The sequence below is a fragment of the Wolffia australiana genome, chromosome 2 (assembly GCF_029677425.1).
Source record: "Wolffia australiana isolate 7733 chromosome 2, ASM2967742v1".
NCBI classification, from domain to species: Eukaryota; Viridiplantae; Streptophyta; class Magnoliopsida; order Alismatales; family Araceae; genus Wolffia; species Wolffia australiana.
In genome coordinates, this window is record NC_135836.1 from 5493941 (window position 1) to 5510980 (window position 17040).

The 17040-nt window shown below is 37.4% G+C and overlaps 2 protein-coding genes across 2 annotated transcripts; both read left to right on the forward strand.

The window, feature by feature from the left end:
• Nucleotides 1-6567: 6567 nt before the first annotated feature.
• Nucleotides 6568-7750, forward strand: LOC144715026 (transcription factor bHLH52-like). The gene has a single exon (XM_078589874.1). The coding sequence runs from the start codon at nt 7011-7013 to the stop codon at nt 7617-7619; it is 609 nt and encodes a 202-aa protein (XP_078446000.1). The 5' UTR covers nt 6568-7010; the 3' UTR covers nt 7620-7750.
• Nucleotides 7751-13113: 5363 nt separating this feature from the next.
• LOC144716617 (tumor necrosis factor receptor family protein) lies at nt 13114-15939 on the forward strand. The gene is made up of 2 exons (XM_078591801.1): nt 13114-13387; nt 15614-15939. Exons 1-2 carry the CDS (start codon nt 13193-13195, stop codon nt 15788-15790), a joined length of 372 nt encoding a protein of 123 aa, XP_078447927.1. The 5' UTR covers nt 13114-13192; the 3' UTR covers nt 15791-15939.
• The last annotated feature ends 1101 nt before the right edge of the window (nt 15940-17040 follow it).

Genomic DNA, 17040 nt, shown 5'->3' on the forward strand with positions numbered 1-17040 from the left:
CCTCTAATCATCATTATTTCTCATCATTCCACCAAGGCCCCTATTCCATAATCAAATTATATATATTCCTACTTATTGTCCTTCTCATCCCTTTACGTTTATGCACTTTCTTTTGTATCTTTTTAGTATCTCTATGCACCGCACATTTTCACATATTTTAATTACATTTAAAATTAGGTATCATCTTCTCATTTCACCACCATATTTTTTTTGTACTCCTTATCATAATCACCCTTTAAAAAGTTGTAAGTCCATAATTTATGTAACCTTTAGAGACAGCCCTTGCTCATCACTATCTAATGATATTTTCAAGAATCAAAGTATTATTTTAAATTTTATTAATTAAATCAAATATCAACAAAAAATTAAAGCCCTATAATTTAGTTCATCACCCAGCTTGTTTGCTTCCTGCAATCCCATTGCACTTTTTGAATGGCAGCTCACACTAGCGTGCAGAGACTGCCCATAAAATTGCCACCCGTAATCTCTACATACTAGACGACATTTTTTATGTGTGCTTGCACAGCCATCTGCCACTAGAAAAATCTGGAAAATGTAATTAAAATATTATAAAGTAATATAAATATTATGACTTCATTATCTCATGAATTTCCCTCTCACACACATACACATGCATGCATATTAAATAAAAATATCTGTGGACCCAAAAAGGCTAAGACCCAGATAAACTAAGAAATTAAATTCATGCGTCTTAAGGTGAAAATCATATAATATTGCAGTAGATTTCTATTTTGTTTGACATTACCTCAAGAAGAAATATTCATTCCACAGTTATCTTTGTACAAATCTTTGTACAAATAATTAATTAGTATTTTATATTTAAAGTAAATATATAATAATAATATTGGAAGGATAACTGTTCATCAAATAAATATATAAATAAACTATCATTGCCAAGTCATGGTATCCAATGAAAATATAAAATTTAAATAACAATTTTATTATGAAGTGGGAAAATTTAATAAAGATGGTTGGCATACATGGTGACACCCAATTGGCAGAGAATGATAAAAATGTGACGTGTCCTCAGATTTTTTTTGTCTTTCTTATAAAATGAAATATATTTTTTGTCTTTCTCTTCTGTGCAGGACACATGGCACTCTAAAAGTTTCCATTTGTATAAGATGAGGATAATGCAATGATTAAAGAGTAATATTTAGGGAGTTTCAACCATTAATGGAAAATGAGGAAGTGACAATGCCGCTAATGAGGAGAGATAAAAATGGATGGCCCAGATTTATCCAACTTCAGATATTGATACCTGTGATCCAGCAGGTTGATTGAGCTTAAAATTTGAGGTTGCTTCATCTTTTCCCCCTATTTCCATTCATTCCCTATAATTCATAAATTGAGGTGTACATATTTTAAAAATCATTCTTCAACTTTCTTGCTAGATTGGTGAGCTTATTGAAAGATAATGAGTATTTATATCCATCAAGCTCATTTTGAGTGTCCTGGTTGTTTGAGAAGAGGCAATAGAGAAGAGGGGAAGCTAACATACGCTTGAAAAATTCCATGATCCTTACGCTTGGAAAGTAAATATCCATAGAAAGTGACTTCCCCTTACATTGGCTCTTATCATCATCATCCTATTGGGTTCCACACCATGAAGTGAGGGTTGAAAGATAGTTTTTCAAGAGGTGGAAGCTGAGATGAATCTCAATCAATCTCTAAAACTATAAATTTTTGGTACCTTCTAGGGAACTTGTTCCACCCATAGAGTGTTCTTAATATATTATCCACTTCTTCTCCAACTCCTCTTGAAGACCTTATCAATCTTATCGCCATCAAGACTCTCTTTTCGTTGAAGGAGAAAGTGCGAAGGAAGAAAGAAGGGGTGGGCTTAGCACTGGTTTCCCCTAGTGCCTAAAATGGGTGCCTTTTCCCCAATTTATACTTCACCTAAGTTTTTCTTTTAAGTCCCTTAGATAAACTACATTCACCAATGTCCGTTTAATCTTATGTTTGTGACCCTCAAGGCCCATGTATTATTATTAGAATAGTTATTATTAGGTTACTTTGTTAAATTGACTTAATCAACATATAGATTACTTAACTAAGGATCGATTTAACACAAATAATAGTAAAAGTTTCCAGCCCGTGGAATGCCAAGATACACCTAGTGCTCTAGAAGATACATTGTATCAAATGAACTCTTTCTCATGGAACCTTTTATCGTCATCGGTTACATTATATGCAAAATCATGTATCCGCTTGATACACCCAAATGACTTAAGGTATGGGTAATTGTCAAACCCTAATCCACCATTAAGTAAGTATTGATGTGTAATGGGGATCCGTGAAATATTGTAATGAAGGGGAAACCTTAGAATATTAATTTCGGGGAGAACTAGAGCCTAGGATTCTAACTGAAACAGTTTTAGACCCAAAACTGAACCTTGCATTTATTTTAATTATCTAAAATGCAATTTAATTTCTGGATAAATCATCAAACTTGTCAACTTCAATAAGACTCATAAATAAGTTCAATTTCAGTGTACAAGTTTATTATAGATGAAGTAGATGAATATTCATGTGAATATTGATGGAAATATATGTGGCCGGCAAGCCAATCACACATTCCAAATCTCGTTCCATATTCATTAATAGAATGTATTCATTATAGTGCACGTGTGATGCTCATAATGAAGTCCATGAATACATGATCGGACTTAGTGAATTATGATGAGATCGTAATACGGAGATCACTAGTCTTTAAGCATGTGTTCTAAACATTCCCATTCGAAGGATACGCGAGAAGGACATCGAAGTATCCAAATAGAATAGCACTATCTAGCCTCACTCATATGATGAGTATGGTCGGTCCCGTAGCCATTAGTGTGGCAACACTAAGGATAGATAGTGGGTTCTCTTTAGTGGAACGAGTTCACTGAATTGATCCGTACAAATCCCTGAATGGTATTATACCGAACTGTTAATTAGGTTGATTCACGTCACGGTTGTGTAAGTGGTCCTTAGACCTGAGACACCAAAGACGTCTTGTGGACGGACGGTTGTACTTTGGCTATGGCTAACGAGTCTCTAATCATGGGATTCTAAACGGTCTTAGTTCGGGTGCATCAAGAAGTACACGAAGGCGATTGATTGGTCAAGATAGGATCGTCCACCCTCGGTATAAGAGGTAACAACTCAAGGAAGATGATGCAACGAAGTCCTTGGCCAAGGCAGTGAAATATCGGAGAAGAGTTCTCTAATGATTTTCAAATGCATCAGTACTAACTCCGATGACCGATTAGGGTTTGACAGTTGACCATACCCTAAGTCATCCAAGGAGCATCAAGGGGATGAGGGATTATACATACACGGTAACCGATGATGAACAGGTTCCATGAGTGAGTCGATACACACTCCTTTGTATCTTCTAGGACATGAGGTGTAGCTTGGCACCCCACGTGTCAGAGTCTCGACCTATCGATTGGGTTAAATCGATCCGACGTTAATTAATCTATATGATGATATAGTTAATTAATTTGGAAGGCCAATAAAGGTTATTGGGCCGCTGGAGTCGTTAACTAGACTGATATATGGGCCTAGAGGGTCACACACCAGTGGTCTTTTGGACGTTGAAAGATATACTTAAGTTTTGGGGGTTTTATGAAAAATACCCACTTAGTATATATAGGGGAAGGCCCTGAACAAAATTCACCCAGGCGAGAATTGTTCAGAGGCCTTTCCCTTCTTCTCCACTCTCCCCACACCCCCTCTCCATCCCTGATGTGATCGGGACGACGTAACGACACCGATGGAGAAAGAACGGGGCTCGTCAACGAGAAGGAGGAGATCCGACGCAACGAGGACCGCGTGGATACATCTAGAGGCTGCACAATTGAGCAGCTCGACTCGTCTCGCTCCGGGATCAAAGAAATCGAGAATGAGATTCGTGCAAAGGTACTTCGTTTTAATGTTTTATTGATGCCGTTCGATTCGCACAAAAAGACTTCCGCGACGCATCGTTTTGTATTTTTCATCCATCTCAAGGCCCCTAGAACCCAACAAATATTTCATTAGTAATTGTGATGACTTGCTAGAATAATGGCATAAAATTGAATCTTCAAAAAATGTACACCTTGCAATCCTTGGTAAGTAGCTACTATTGATTTATACATCAGTGATTCACCAAAGCACTTTTTTGTGCATGGACGAGGAATTGTGATATTTAAAAGAGGAAGGTTTTCCACATAGAATATCTGTACTTGTGACTATGAAAAAATGAGCTTGCAAGATTATGAGGATGCTAAAGTGGAGATGGATATTGAAACATTTTGTTTTTTCGGTAAAAATTAAATATTTCATTAAAAATTTCATTCATTTTTACTCTTATAATTATGATGAATTTGAGGATAAAAGATCTCACTCCAAGACAAGGGTTTGATTAGACTTGTTCAATAAAAATTATAAGCGATATAAAAATAAATAAATAAAATCTATATTTTAAAGTAAATAAAGGAGATGATAATTTTGAGAATTTCCAGACATGATTAACGATTCATAGTGGTTATATTAGAAGTCATTGTTTTTTGCAACGTTTTATTAATGACTATCATAAGATTAGACTTTTATTGATAAAGTACTCAATACCAATGAATGAGTTTTAGGAGTCACGTGTCTGTGAAAACCAAAAAATTATTCATGTTTCCTTGATACCAAATTTTAAGTGAGCTGGTTGTAAAACACAGAAGTCATGAATTTATTAGAAAATGTTGTAGATGTTGGGTCCACAATTATTCCTCAGTCTTCCATGATAGGCATAAATCATTGAATCACTTATTATTCTGTTCATTCTTTAATTTATGACACAACTGATATCATGTTTATTTTTTTTATTGATCAGTGCTCTTATAATTTTTTTCGGATTATGGCATGGTTTTGATTTGATGAGCTTCACTCTCCGTGAATTTTATCTAGATTCTCCTTATAATGGCACTGATTTGTTTGATAAAGAACACCACAAATTATCCTCTCAGTTTGCTTGATGGGAGCATTAGGAAAATTCATTATTAAGCATGCTATGATGGGAGCCTCTTGGGATATGTCACCCCCCTGGAAATTTCTTGACATGGCTCTGTATAGTTAAAAGTTTGGGAAAATGGGGTAGACCCAAGGATTCATTAACACCACTTATTATGTTTTGTTTGAAGAACACCGCACATCTTTCCTATTTATTTTTGTATGCAAAGTGATGATCCAAGTGTGGAGTCTGCATTATGAAGCCTGATAGCATAGCCATTGAACTTATTAACTGGCATTGAACTTATTGAAGAATATCACGATAACATAGATTTCCATATAATTGAGGTTATCACGTAAAGGACAGAGTATTTCATGCTTTTAGTAACTGCAAAGGGACATCATACCTAGGCTGAGAGAAAGGTTAGAGATACAAAAGCACCTCAAAGTAGTAAAGATACTAAACTTCTTTTTGAAGAGGAAGCACCCATGAGTGAGTCCATGAAAGTGTAGAACTATAAATCATGTTATCATCACTAAAGTGTTATAGTTTCTGTCTTATTTGTATTTTTTGAATGACTAGGAAAAAAATACGTGGGTGAGGCTTCATTCATTCACCTTACAATGTAGACTACAAAAACTTTTGATGGCACATAAATCACAGAAGCTGAAAAATTCAATTGTCAAATATACTTTGTTATTAGCCATTTCTGCATTATAAGCTTGCATAGTATTGAATTCTTACATCAAGGAAACAATACTATATTTAAAGAGACCGAGACAATATAGACGTAAATTATTGTAGTTCAAGAAAACCCCCTCTAACTAGTAGATTATTTGCTAGGCCCAAGACAATTAAGGAGCATAATTATCTGAATCGAACTATCTTACTATCAAAGTATCTATAAAAAAATCCTTCTATATCTATCTTTATATCTATCTGTCTAAATACTATCGATATATCTAGCTCGCTTTATATCTCTGCATCTACTTCTACCCATAAGTCCATCTTTCTAGATATCGATGTATCTTGCTGTCTATGAATCTATGAATATGTATGTTTTTGTAGATACTCATCGCTATATCTTTTTGTAGCTTTTTTATATACACTTGTCCATCTATTTAGATACTTGTCCATGTATATATATATCTCTGTATCTATGCATTTATTCGTCAATCCATAAAACTATAAATTTTCTATCGATCCATAGGAAAGAATGTATATATGAAGGTAGGTATCTATCTATATATCTAGAAATCTATCGATATATCTAGTTAGCTAGGTCCATACGTCCATCTTTGTATCTTCCTTTCTATGAATCTACCTATATGTATATCTATCTAGATATATGTCGATATATCTAGCTAGCTATGTCATGTATCCATATGCCCATCTATCTAGAGACTTATCGATATGTACAGCTATGGATCTCTCTCCCATCGATATATCTAGCTAGCTATGTCATGTATCCATATGCCCATCTATCTAGAGACTTATCGATATGTATAGCTATGGATCTCTCTCTCTAGAAACGTATCGATATATCTATCCCATTAAACCATCTCTCTCTCCGGCCATGCAGCGCAAGCGACGTGTCACACGATGGAGCAGTAAGTTAGAGAAATTCCCGGCACGTGCGATGTGGGGTCCGCCCGTTTGACTCGGCAGTCTGCTTGACTCAGCCCACCGCATTCACCCACACTCAATCCGAACCGTCCAATGTCCATCGAACGGATCAGCCTTTTCCATAATTCATTCACCCGAATGACAGATTTATGACGTCACATTCATGGCGGCGACGGTTATCGCCCGTTACCTGCGGTTGGGGAATTACAATTGAACTATTTATACTTAATTTTACAATAATTTCCGTCTTCTTCTACCTCAGACACCGAACTTTCAGCTCATCATCTCCCTCCAACCGGCGCGGAGAAGAAGAGAGAAGAAACCGGAGCCGCCCTCTTCCTATCTCTCTCTACACCTCTCTCTCTCTACAGCTCTCTCTTTCTCTCTCCTGAAGATGGCGGCGACGGTGTGCACTCACCCAATAAGCCACGTGGCGGCGCTCTCTCCAGAGTTCCTCCTCGACTGCCTTCTCTTCGACCCAGAACCAGAGCTCTGGCCGACGCCATTACAGCTCCCCCCGAGCTTCGTGGCCGGATACCGGCCGTCGGATGGGGAGAAGAAGCCCAGCGAAGGATTACAGCCGTCGGATGGGGGAGTTCTTCAGACAAAGAGCGCCGGGGCTTGCCTGTCTGCGCAGAGCGCGGCGGCGAGAGAGAGGAGGAAGCGGATAAGCAAGAAGACGCAAGAGCTGGGACAACTTATCCCTGGGGCGGGAAGAATGAACACGGCGGAGATGTTACAGACGGCGTTTAAATATGTGAAATTTCTTCAGGCGCAGGTGGGTATGCTTGAATTGGCTCGGAAGGTGTATCCGACGGTGGAGATTGAAGCTACGGCGGTGGAGTTGCAGCGAGCGCTGATGGGGAGGGCGGTGGTGCAGGATAAGCTCGCGGGGGAGGAGCTTTGCCTTGTGCCGGCCAGGTTGGTCATGGCGTTGGCTCAGGATAGAGCCGTCCTCTCCCGGCCGTCTATGGCAGGAGACCTCCTCAGAGTCCTCCCTTAGGCGTTTAATTAATCTCGCTGTAGAAGATGCTAACTCCTGTGTTAGGGTTCTTCTTTTAGGTCTAATTCTTTCTTCTTCCTCGTTGTAATTATCTCCAATGCCGTCGAGGAGGGCTCTCATTCGTGTAGATGTCTTCTCTGTATTGGTCCGTAAATTAATAGTCTTTCATTTTCTGATTAATCGTTTGAATTGATTAGTGAAATGACACTTGGTTTGTCTACTAATTCATGGGTAGTCTCTCTCTTTCTCTCTCCTTTCTCTTTCTTTTCTCTTATTGTTTTCAGCGATCCATTTGGTTCGAAGATAATAAATGATTTGCATTTGTATGACGACTGTGTTCCATTAAGAGACCTCAGACGACTTTATTTGGAGTTAAATCTCACTGTAGAAGATGTTAGCTCCTGTATTAGGGTTCTTAATCTTTTAATCTCCTGTATTAGGGTCACTGTATTAGGCGTAATTCTTTCTTCTTAATCTATTGGTCCCTAATAAGAAATCTTTTATTTTTTCGGTTAATGGCTAGTATTGATTGGTGAAATGACGTTTCGGTTGTCTGTTCGTTCATGGGTAATCTCTCTCTATCTCTTTCTCTCTCCTCTCTCTTTGTTTCATCTTAGAGTGAGTGTGTTCAGTGACCCATTTGTATGGAATATAAAAAAATGATTTTTATTTGTATGTGGACTGTGTTCCATTTAGAGACTTCCTCAGAGTCCTCCATTAGGAGTTTAATCTCGCTGTAGAAGATGGTAACTCATGTGTTAGAGTTCTTTTAGGTCTAACTCTTTCTACTTCCTCGTTGAAATTATGTCAAATGGCATCGAGGAGGGCTATCATTCATAATGTATTGATCCGTAATAAGCAGTCTTTTATTTTTCTGACTAACGACTAGAATTGATTAGTGAAATGACACTTCGGTTGTCATAGGTAATCTCTCTCTCTCTCTCACTCTCTCTCTCTCTCTCTCTCTCCCCTCCCTTTCTTTTCTCTTAGTGTGAGTGCGTTCAGGGACCCATTTGTATGGAATATAAAATAATGATTTTTATTTATATGTAAATTGTGTTCCATTGAGAGACTTTCTCTGAGTTCACCATTATAGAACACGCTAACTCTTGTGTTAGGATTTTTCTGTATTTATCTAAAATGCCATTGAGGAGTTCTCCCATTAATGTAGATGTCCACTATGTAGCGGTCTGTAATGAGTAAGCAGTCTCTCATTTTTTCTGATTAAGTACTTCCTACAGAAGTAGCTAACTCCTGCATTAGGGTCTTGTAGTTCTGATTCTTTATTCTTCCTTGATGTAATTATATCAAATGTCATCAATGAAGGCTCTCCCAGACCTATCATCCATGTAGATATCCACTCTGTATTGGTTAGTGCTCAGTAGCTTTTCATTTTCTGTTTAACGGCTTGTTTTAATTCTTGGTTAAACACACACTCTCTTCCTCCTCTATCTCTCTAATACTCAGTGTGTCTGTTCACTGCTGATTATAAAAGAGAGAATTAAAATTTTAAGTAGCCTCTGTTCCATTAAGGTTAATTATTTTATGGACCCTTGAGGAGGTTTCTCTTCGTTGTTGGCAATACATTTCGTACTAACTTGTAGGATTTGATGGTGCTGATTTGGTCCACGTTTTTGTCAAGAATCTAAACCTTACCTAAAGTTTGGTCCGCATCTGGTCCGGTCTTATCAAGTCCCGGTCCAGTCATGTTGACCAGTCAAAATCAAAGAAAAGTTAAAATACAAAATGTATTGCACAGTAATAAAGTCCATCTCAGAAGATGAAAAGAAGAATACAATAAAGAGAGAGGAAGAAAAGAAGATTGAAATAAGATGAATAAAACAATACAAGAATAGATAAAGAAGAATTAAAGAAGAATAAGAAGAAGAAAGGAAGATGAAAAGAAGGAAGAAGGAAAATAATATGAGGAACAAGGAGACTAAGAAGAAAAAGAAAAAGAATAAGACAAATAAATGAGAAAAGAAGAATAAATAAAGAGGATAAAAAGAAAATAAAAAGAAGAAGAACGGAAGATGAAAACAAGAATGACAGAAAAGGAGAAGAAGTTGAATAAAATAAGAAGAAAACAAGAAGAATAATAATAAAAAAATAAGAAGAATCAGAAAAAGAAAAGAAGAAGAATAAAGTAAGAAGAATCAGAAAAAAAAAAAGAATGGAAGATGAAAGAAAAAGAGGGCTGAGCATGAAGGGGAGGAGGATGTGGAATGTGAGGGTGGGTTAGGAAGTGGGGAGTGCGAGCCGGGGTGGAGGGGAGGGCCAGGGAAGGGGGAGTTTGGGGTGGTGGGGGGAGGGACCAACAGGCGAGGAGCAAGCATGGGTAGGGGATGCGAAACAAGGGAGGAGGAGGAGCGCGCTCTGGGTGATAGGTAAGGCTGAGGGAGGAAGGCGACCAAGGGAAGGGGGAGGGTGTTGGCCAAATAATAATAGTAATATCCTATCCTAGTCTGGTTTGACCGTCATACCAAACCCTGACTAAGCAGCCAGTCTACCCTTAGATGGTAGACTAATGGTTTTGGGTCGGTTCAGTCCGACCAGTCCCCAGTCTAAAATGTCAGACCTTATTTCTTTGTAGTCTTAAGTTGTCTGTAAATCTCTCTCTTCATCGGTTGGAATATTGACTTGTTATCAGTTTTCAATGACACCCTGTTCACCTATCCATTAAGTGGTAATCTCTCTCGCTCCCTCTCTCTCTCTCTATTCATAATCACAGTCTGCAGCCTCGTCAGCGACACCATCCACTACTAGGACATAATTTAAAATAGTGGCTTGTAAGTAATAAATATGTACCCCTATACTCTTAAAAGAATCATAGGCTAAGATTCAATCTAGGAAAAAGGATAATTTAGATATAGAAGGTCAGGATTCAACCATTATAGAAAACAAATAGATTCTAAAAAATATAATAATAACTAGCTGTTATAAAACATTATCTTATTTTATTAAACACAGAAAAATACGGTTACATGTATTTTATTATACATAAAAATATACTTGTAATTAAATAATTTAGAGAATGATTATGATCTTCCATTTTTCATCTCCCTCTATCTTGATCTCTCTCTCTCTCTGTCTCATTCTCTCATCCTTCTCTTCTTGTTCCAGGAAAGCTCCATGGATTTTTCACATTCTACTAGAGCATAAAACAATCAACATGTCTGAGGAACTTCCTCTATTGTGCCTTCAACAAGCTCATGGAGTCAAGTTTCTGTGACCATGCAGGACAAGTCCTGTTGGTGATTCCAACAGGCTCCATAGTCTCTCTAAAGCTATATAGTGACAGCAACCAATCCTTGAGATGTGCAATTCTGCATCTCCTGAACGAATGAGCTTTGATTAAATTTATAGAAGCCACTCCTCCACCAATTTCCATCACATAAATTCAAAATCCAACGTTAAAGAACTAGTGGAAAATAGATCAATAGGTGCTCAGATTTTTGTATTTGACCCTTACCTAGGCAGTGATTCCACGCATAAGCAAAGCCAAATCATCAAGAGGATCGTGGGAAAAATTGAAAAGCACATTTTCCAGTCAAAATCAAGTTAGAGTGATGGAACTTCGCTGTCAATTCCACATTATAAATAAAGGTATGATTACCATTGATGAAAATGAGACGTATTTAGATCACTTGTTGAATCTCTTGAGTCATTCAGCCAGCATGTTGAAGCATCCATGATCTTCACATTCTTACGAGGTTTAGGAGCAAAGGATGATCACTTTGTTTTGAGGATCAGTGCTAACATCAATCATCTGAATTTTGATGAAATTCTGAGAACACTCAAGACCCATGATGCATATTTGATGTATCTTGAAAAGAATAATGGGAGCATATTGCACACATCACTACCAAAGTTCAAACTTGGGGATACCAATCGTCAAAGTCGTATCAAAGGAATGATTACAATCAAGGCAGGGGCCATTATCAGAATCAGTATCAAGGATGGGGAAGCGGTGAAAATCAATGATTTGAGCCCAATGCCAAATATTCCCTCAATTGACTTGATACACCAAGGATATCTCATGGCTGGATGACTACATTTTGACTACGGCACCTAATCATGGGATTCAAATAACTTATAGCTCAGATGTAGTAAGAAGCTCATGGAGATGATTGAGTGTTCAAGACAGGATCATCCATCCTCAATATAATAAGATATTTAATTAAGGAAGATAATGTAGAAAATCCATAGCTAGGGTAGTGAGGATATTAGAGAAGGCATTCCCCAATGATCCCTGTTATGCTTTACTACTAGTCAAATCACGGATTAGGGTTTGACAATCAACCATACCCTAAGTCATTTGAGAGTCCGCGGGGATGATGGATTATACGGTAATTGATGACGGTAAAAGTTCCATGAGAGAATTTGAACGCTAGTCAATATCTTATAGAGCACAAGGTGTAGCGTGGAACCCATAGGCTGAAATCTTAACATATTCATTGGGTTAAATCTTTATTAATTCATTAATATATATGTTGATATAATTAATTAATAAGGTTGACCATTAATTGGTATTGGGCCACTAAAGTTATTAACTAGAATGATACATGGGTCTATAGGTTCACAAGCATAAGGGCATAAGGGTTTTGGTGGATATATTTTACTTTGTAGGGTTTTTGAGAAAAACTTAAGTAAAATATAACCATGGAAGGGCACTCATTTCAAGCACCCAGGCAAGCCATATTTGAGAGCCCCCCCTTTTCTCCACTCTCTTCTGCACTCAACCAAGGAGAGTTGAAGAAGAAGAAGTGGAGATCCAAGCACCAAGTGATCGCCTGGATACTTCTAGAGGCCGGGCACGCGAACAGCTTTAGAACAATCTCAGAGCGACAGAGTCAAGGGTGGAACAAGTTCCCCACAAGGTACATTTGATGTATGTTTTCAAAGATTGATTATGAATCGATTAACACACTTACGCATCCATGAAATCATATTTTCCATGGATGAACCAAGGCACAGAACCCAACACAAGGCTAGGGAGTGAGGTGACAGGTTTTTTAAGAAGCATACAAAATTAACAGCATGTGACTCATAACATGCAAAACAAATTCTTCAAATAGTCTATCTCAAGGATATCTCTCTAGTTCCATCTAGCAGCAAGCCTGGTTTCTAGACATTTGAGTAGCATATCATGAGACCTTAAACTCAAAATTGATAAGCCTGCCTCGAACGAGCTTATTCAAATATGTAATGGCACGTGGTTGAAAATCTTAGTCATTGGCCATTCCAGATTTTGATGTTATGATTATCCTCTTTATTTGAAAAATGTTCTACACATTCCTGAAATAACAACAAACCATTTATTTATACAGACACTAACATATGACTGTATCTATCTATGTATGTGTTTATGTGTGTATGTATATGTGCATATGTCTGTCTATATTTGTGTATGTCTGTCTGTATATATGTATGTATTTATGTATGTATTTGGGCCCTGAGGATTAAAACAAAGTCTTGGGCCTGAGGTTTTTAAGCACCGAAGATGGCTGAATGCGCGAAGAGGACAGGGTTGTTGTAGTTTCTGCTTTCATTTTCCCAGTGTGGAAGTCGGGATGATCGGTATTGGCGGAGGAACTGCGGCAATGCTCCAATTTGTGAGGCATTTCTCGAGGAAGCGAGGGAGGAATCTGAAGAAGATCGATCCAAAGGTTCCGAAGGAGGAGGCCGTCGCCATCTCTGAAGAACTGTACCGGATCATTAAAGAGCACGGGCCCTTGACTGTTTCCAGCACCTGGAATTACGCCAAGGTAGTGAGAAGGGCTTTGAAGTATTCTCCCGATTGAACGATAGATAGGATCATGGTTTTTTTTTTTTTCTCTCTTTCGGTTCGTCATTGCTCACTCGTTTGTTTGGAATTTTGAGGTGTACTGTGGTGGAATTCTTATTAATAGATTCTTGAATAATGTCGTTTGGAAAAAAAAATTGGGTCAAGTTGGATTTAGTTTCCGTTATTTTTCTCCTAATGCCTGCCACTTTTTTAAATCACTGATCCGAGGTTATCTTTATATCTTTAAAGTCTTCTTCCGAATGTATGATTTACGGGAGCTAGGTTTTTTTTCTCGCTTTGGGTTCATCACGACTCACTTGTTTATCAGGAATTTTTTTTGGTTTACTGCGTTGGAAATCTTATTAATAGATCATAAAATGGAATCGATTGGATTTAAAGTATTTTTGCTCGGTTATTATATTGGATTTAATTTCGATTATTTCATCTTACCATGTGTGCAAATTTTTTAAATTATAGCTTCTTGGCAACTCTGTTGTCTTTGTCTGCTCTGTCCGTAAGTGTTGAGAATCAATTCCAGGAGTTTGGGATTTGTCTTAAGGATATTTTTTCTTTCGATTTTGAGTTCTTGACTGGATCATATATACAAGTTTGGTATCCTTGTTCGTAAGAGTGTCAGTTGTATAATTTTGTTTTTGAAGTATGAAATATTATAATCATTATGTTGACCTAATCAACTTTGCATGAGATGTTGACGTTAGGCATCTTCTTTTGTCCTGAATTGATAACATTTTTTATAGTCATCTCCGGCAGATTCTATGGCAATCAATCTGATGTTTTCTAAAGGAATAAAGTCTCCTACTCGGTGCTGATAATTCCGAAGATAAGCTCCGAGATGGGTTCTCATTTTTGAACGAATTATCTTGTTATATATTCAAATTTCAAGTTTCATCATCAGACCGCCTTCTGTGTTAAATTTACAAACTTACCTTTTTCTATTCTTCCATATTCGTTCCCGTTATACCTGAAGACCTTGAGGATCTTTCTGTAAATCTTTTTCTTTCATGCAAAATAAATTCTTCATTCAGAGTACACGGAGTATTTCACTGGTCGTGATTTACCTCTATATTTCATTAGAAATTCGACCGTCCAAAAACGTGTCATTTGTTTCAACTTAAAATTTTTTTTTTTCTGAAAGGAACACATTTGCATCAATTCTTGAAATGAAGGCAACGAAGTGACATACATTTGGTCTCTATATTTTCCATTAGTTCTATAAATATTACTCGTCTTGTCTATTTTATCTGGATTGGTGAAGGTTCAAGGCCTGCATTTATGTTAACATCACCGTAGCTAGAAAAGCAAATTAGATTTCTTGAAAGCAGCTTAGATACCTAAATTAAAATAAATGAAGTTCTTGCGGGTTACACTTCTGTTAAACTTCTGGGGTTGCTCGCAAATAATGAAAAGCATTCCTTTTGGCTTTTCCACGGTGATATTTAAGGGCCCATCTCACTCTTTCTCATTGTATGTGAGAATTCCCTAATCCACACGAAATATACAAAGTGAATTTTGGGCCAGATAGTAGGCAACTTGTGACTGGAGTATTGATGAGTTACTCAGGAAAATGAAGACTTTTATTTGATCAACCCCTGTTACAAGCGGAAATACAACAACATTTGGGGTTCAAGAACAGTAGATCGCATCCAGATGATGAGTTCAGCTATCCTGAGTGTTTCTTCAAACTTTTTCATACTAATCATGCGTTAGTTGGCATTATATTAACCATATGTCTGTACTGGGAAGGTCACCGACTTTGTGTGATCTCCCCTATCCTTATTTCAAAAACAAAATTAACCATATGTCTGTATCAGATGTCCTCTTAGGCCGTCGGTGACAGAGACTTTCCGTTTGTGTAATTTGGAGCTGGTCCCATGTATTCAGACATATTTAACATGAATCCATTGCTAAGTACTGTTAATGAAAAATTTATTTCCTCACTTTCATAGGACTACATTATGATGGTCGTTAAGTATAAATAAAAAAGATGTTCCTGGAAAAAATATTCTGCTGACTAAGGAGAGACAAATTTGAACAATAATCAGAAAACATCTTCTCCAAATCTTTTCCTCTTTTTAACCACTTTATCTGTTTTGAAAATCTTCTTTATTCATCCACGTAGTTATAAAATTTATTATCCTGACAAACCTGCTTACGGAAGTTTCCCTGTTTATTGATTTGTTCGTAGGAGGCAGGGGTCTCTGGACTGAACAGCAAAACTCACATGAAGCTGCTGCTGAAATGGATGAGAGGAAGAGAAATGCTGAAACTCTTCTGCACCCAGACCGGCTCCAGTAAAAAATTTCTCCATTCAACCTTGCCTGAGGTACCACCAACAGGAAAGATAATTCCCCTGGCCAAATGATCGTCCCACACCACGCCGCTCTATCAATCTCGGCTACTCTTGGTGTATGAGATGGTGTTCCTGATATGACCGTATAACTTTGGCATGTTCGCCCATTGGGGGCATTTTGGTCCTTTGATGATAAGGTAACTTTCTCTCTTTCTCTTTAACTTTGTGTCACCCTTCCTTAATGAGAGCAGTCAGGATTGAATGTAAGTTGTCACTTGGCTCGCAGTCGTTTCTACTCTTCAGTCCTTTCTTCCCTGTCTCACTACATCTCCAAATATCTGTAGTTCTCCATGAGGTTTGTCCCCTGTAGATACCTACCTCGTCCTTTTGACCACTCATCTGTTCCCCTTCTTAATAGAAACCGATATCTAGGTTCATATCAGTTTTATGGTTCCTAAATGAGGTTTTTGGCTTGATTTGTTCGTTAAAACCTGAGTATGTGTATAGTTCAAATGGGCTGTTCAGATATATCTGATTAGGCTGTTGAGTGGAATGGACCCTGGTCAAATAGCCCAATATATTCCATTTATAGGTTTTCAAAAGAGCAAAGAAGAATTAATGCTTTAGGATGGTTTGAATCTGATTAACTGCCTTGAAACTTCGGTTAAACTATTCATTATTTTTTGAACTCAATTTTTGTTTATATTAGATTTTTTTCCATGTCCACGAGGAGAGGTCGTTCCACAGAGGGTTGTGGTTTTAAATCGTTGTTTTAAATCAATTTTTTTTGAGGTGGCAAGCTTTGTGGATGAATTTGAGATAGAACTGAATTAAAAAATCCGATTAAACTAGATAATTTAATATCCTGGTATTAGGATACATCAGAACAATGAAGATGTGGGAAAATATATTGATTTATTATTTTAGTTGGTTTTGTATTTAATCTGTATGTCAAAATTGATCATAGATTTGGATTCAAATACTCAACTGGTTGCAACAGAGAGACGTCTGTTCTCACTGATTCCTCTCCGAGGCAGAGCCATTGATTTTAGCTATAATTCTTCATTATCTCTTAATTAAATCATGTACTCTCGCTTTAAAAAGATTTGTCCACATCTCTACTTTTGAAAAAGCACAAGAATATGCTCTGTTGTGGCATATTTTTTATTTCAAGGTCTAATTTATTCGGAATCACAATAAGTATATAGAAAAATATACTTCATTTTGATCGGAGGAGTTTTCTATTTCGTTTTGATCAGACAGGCCTCAGTTTACTGAGTTAATGAGCCATGGTACCCAGATCTTAGAAGCTGAGAATTCGT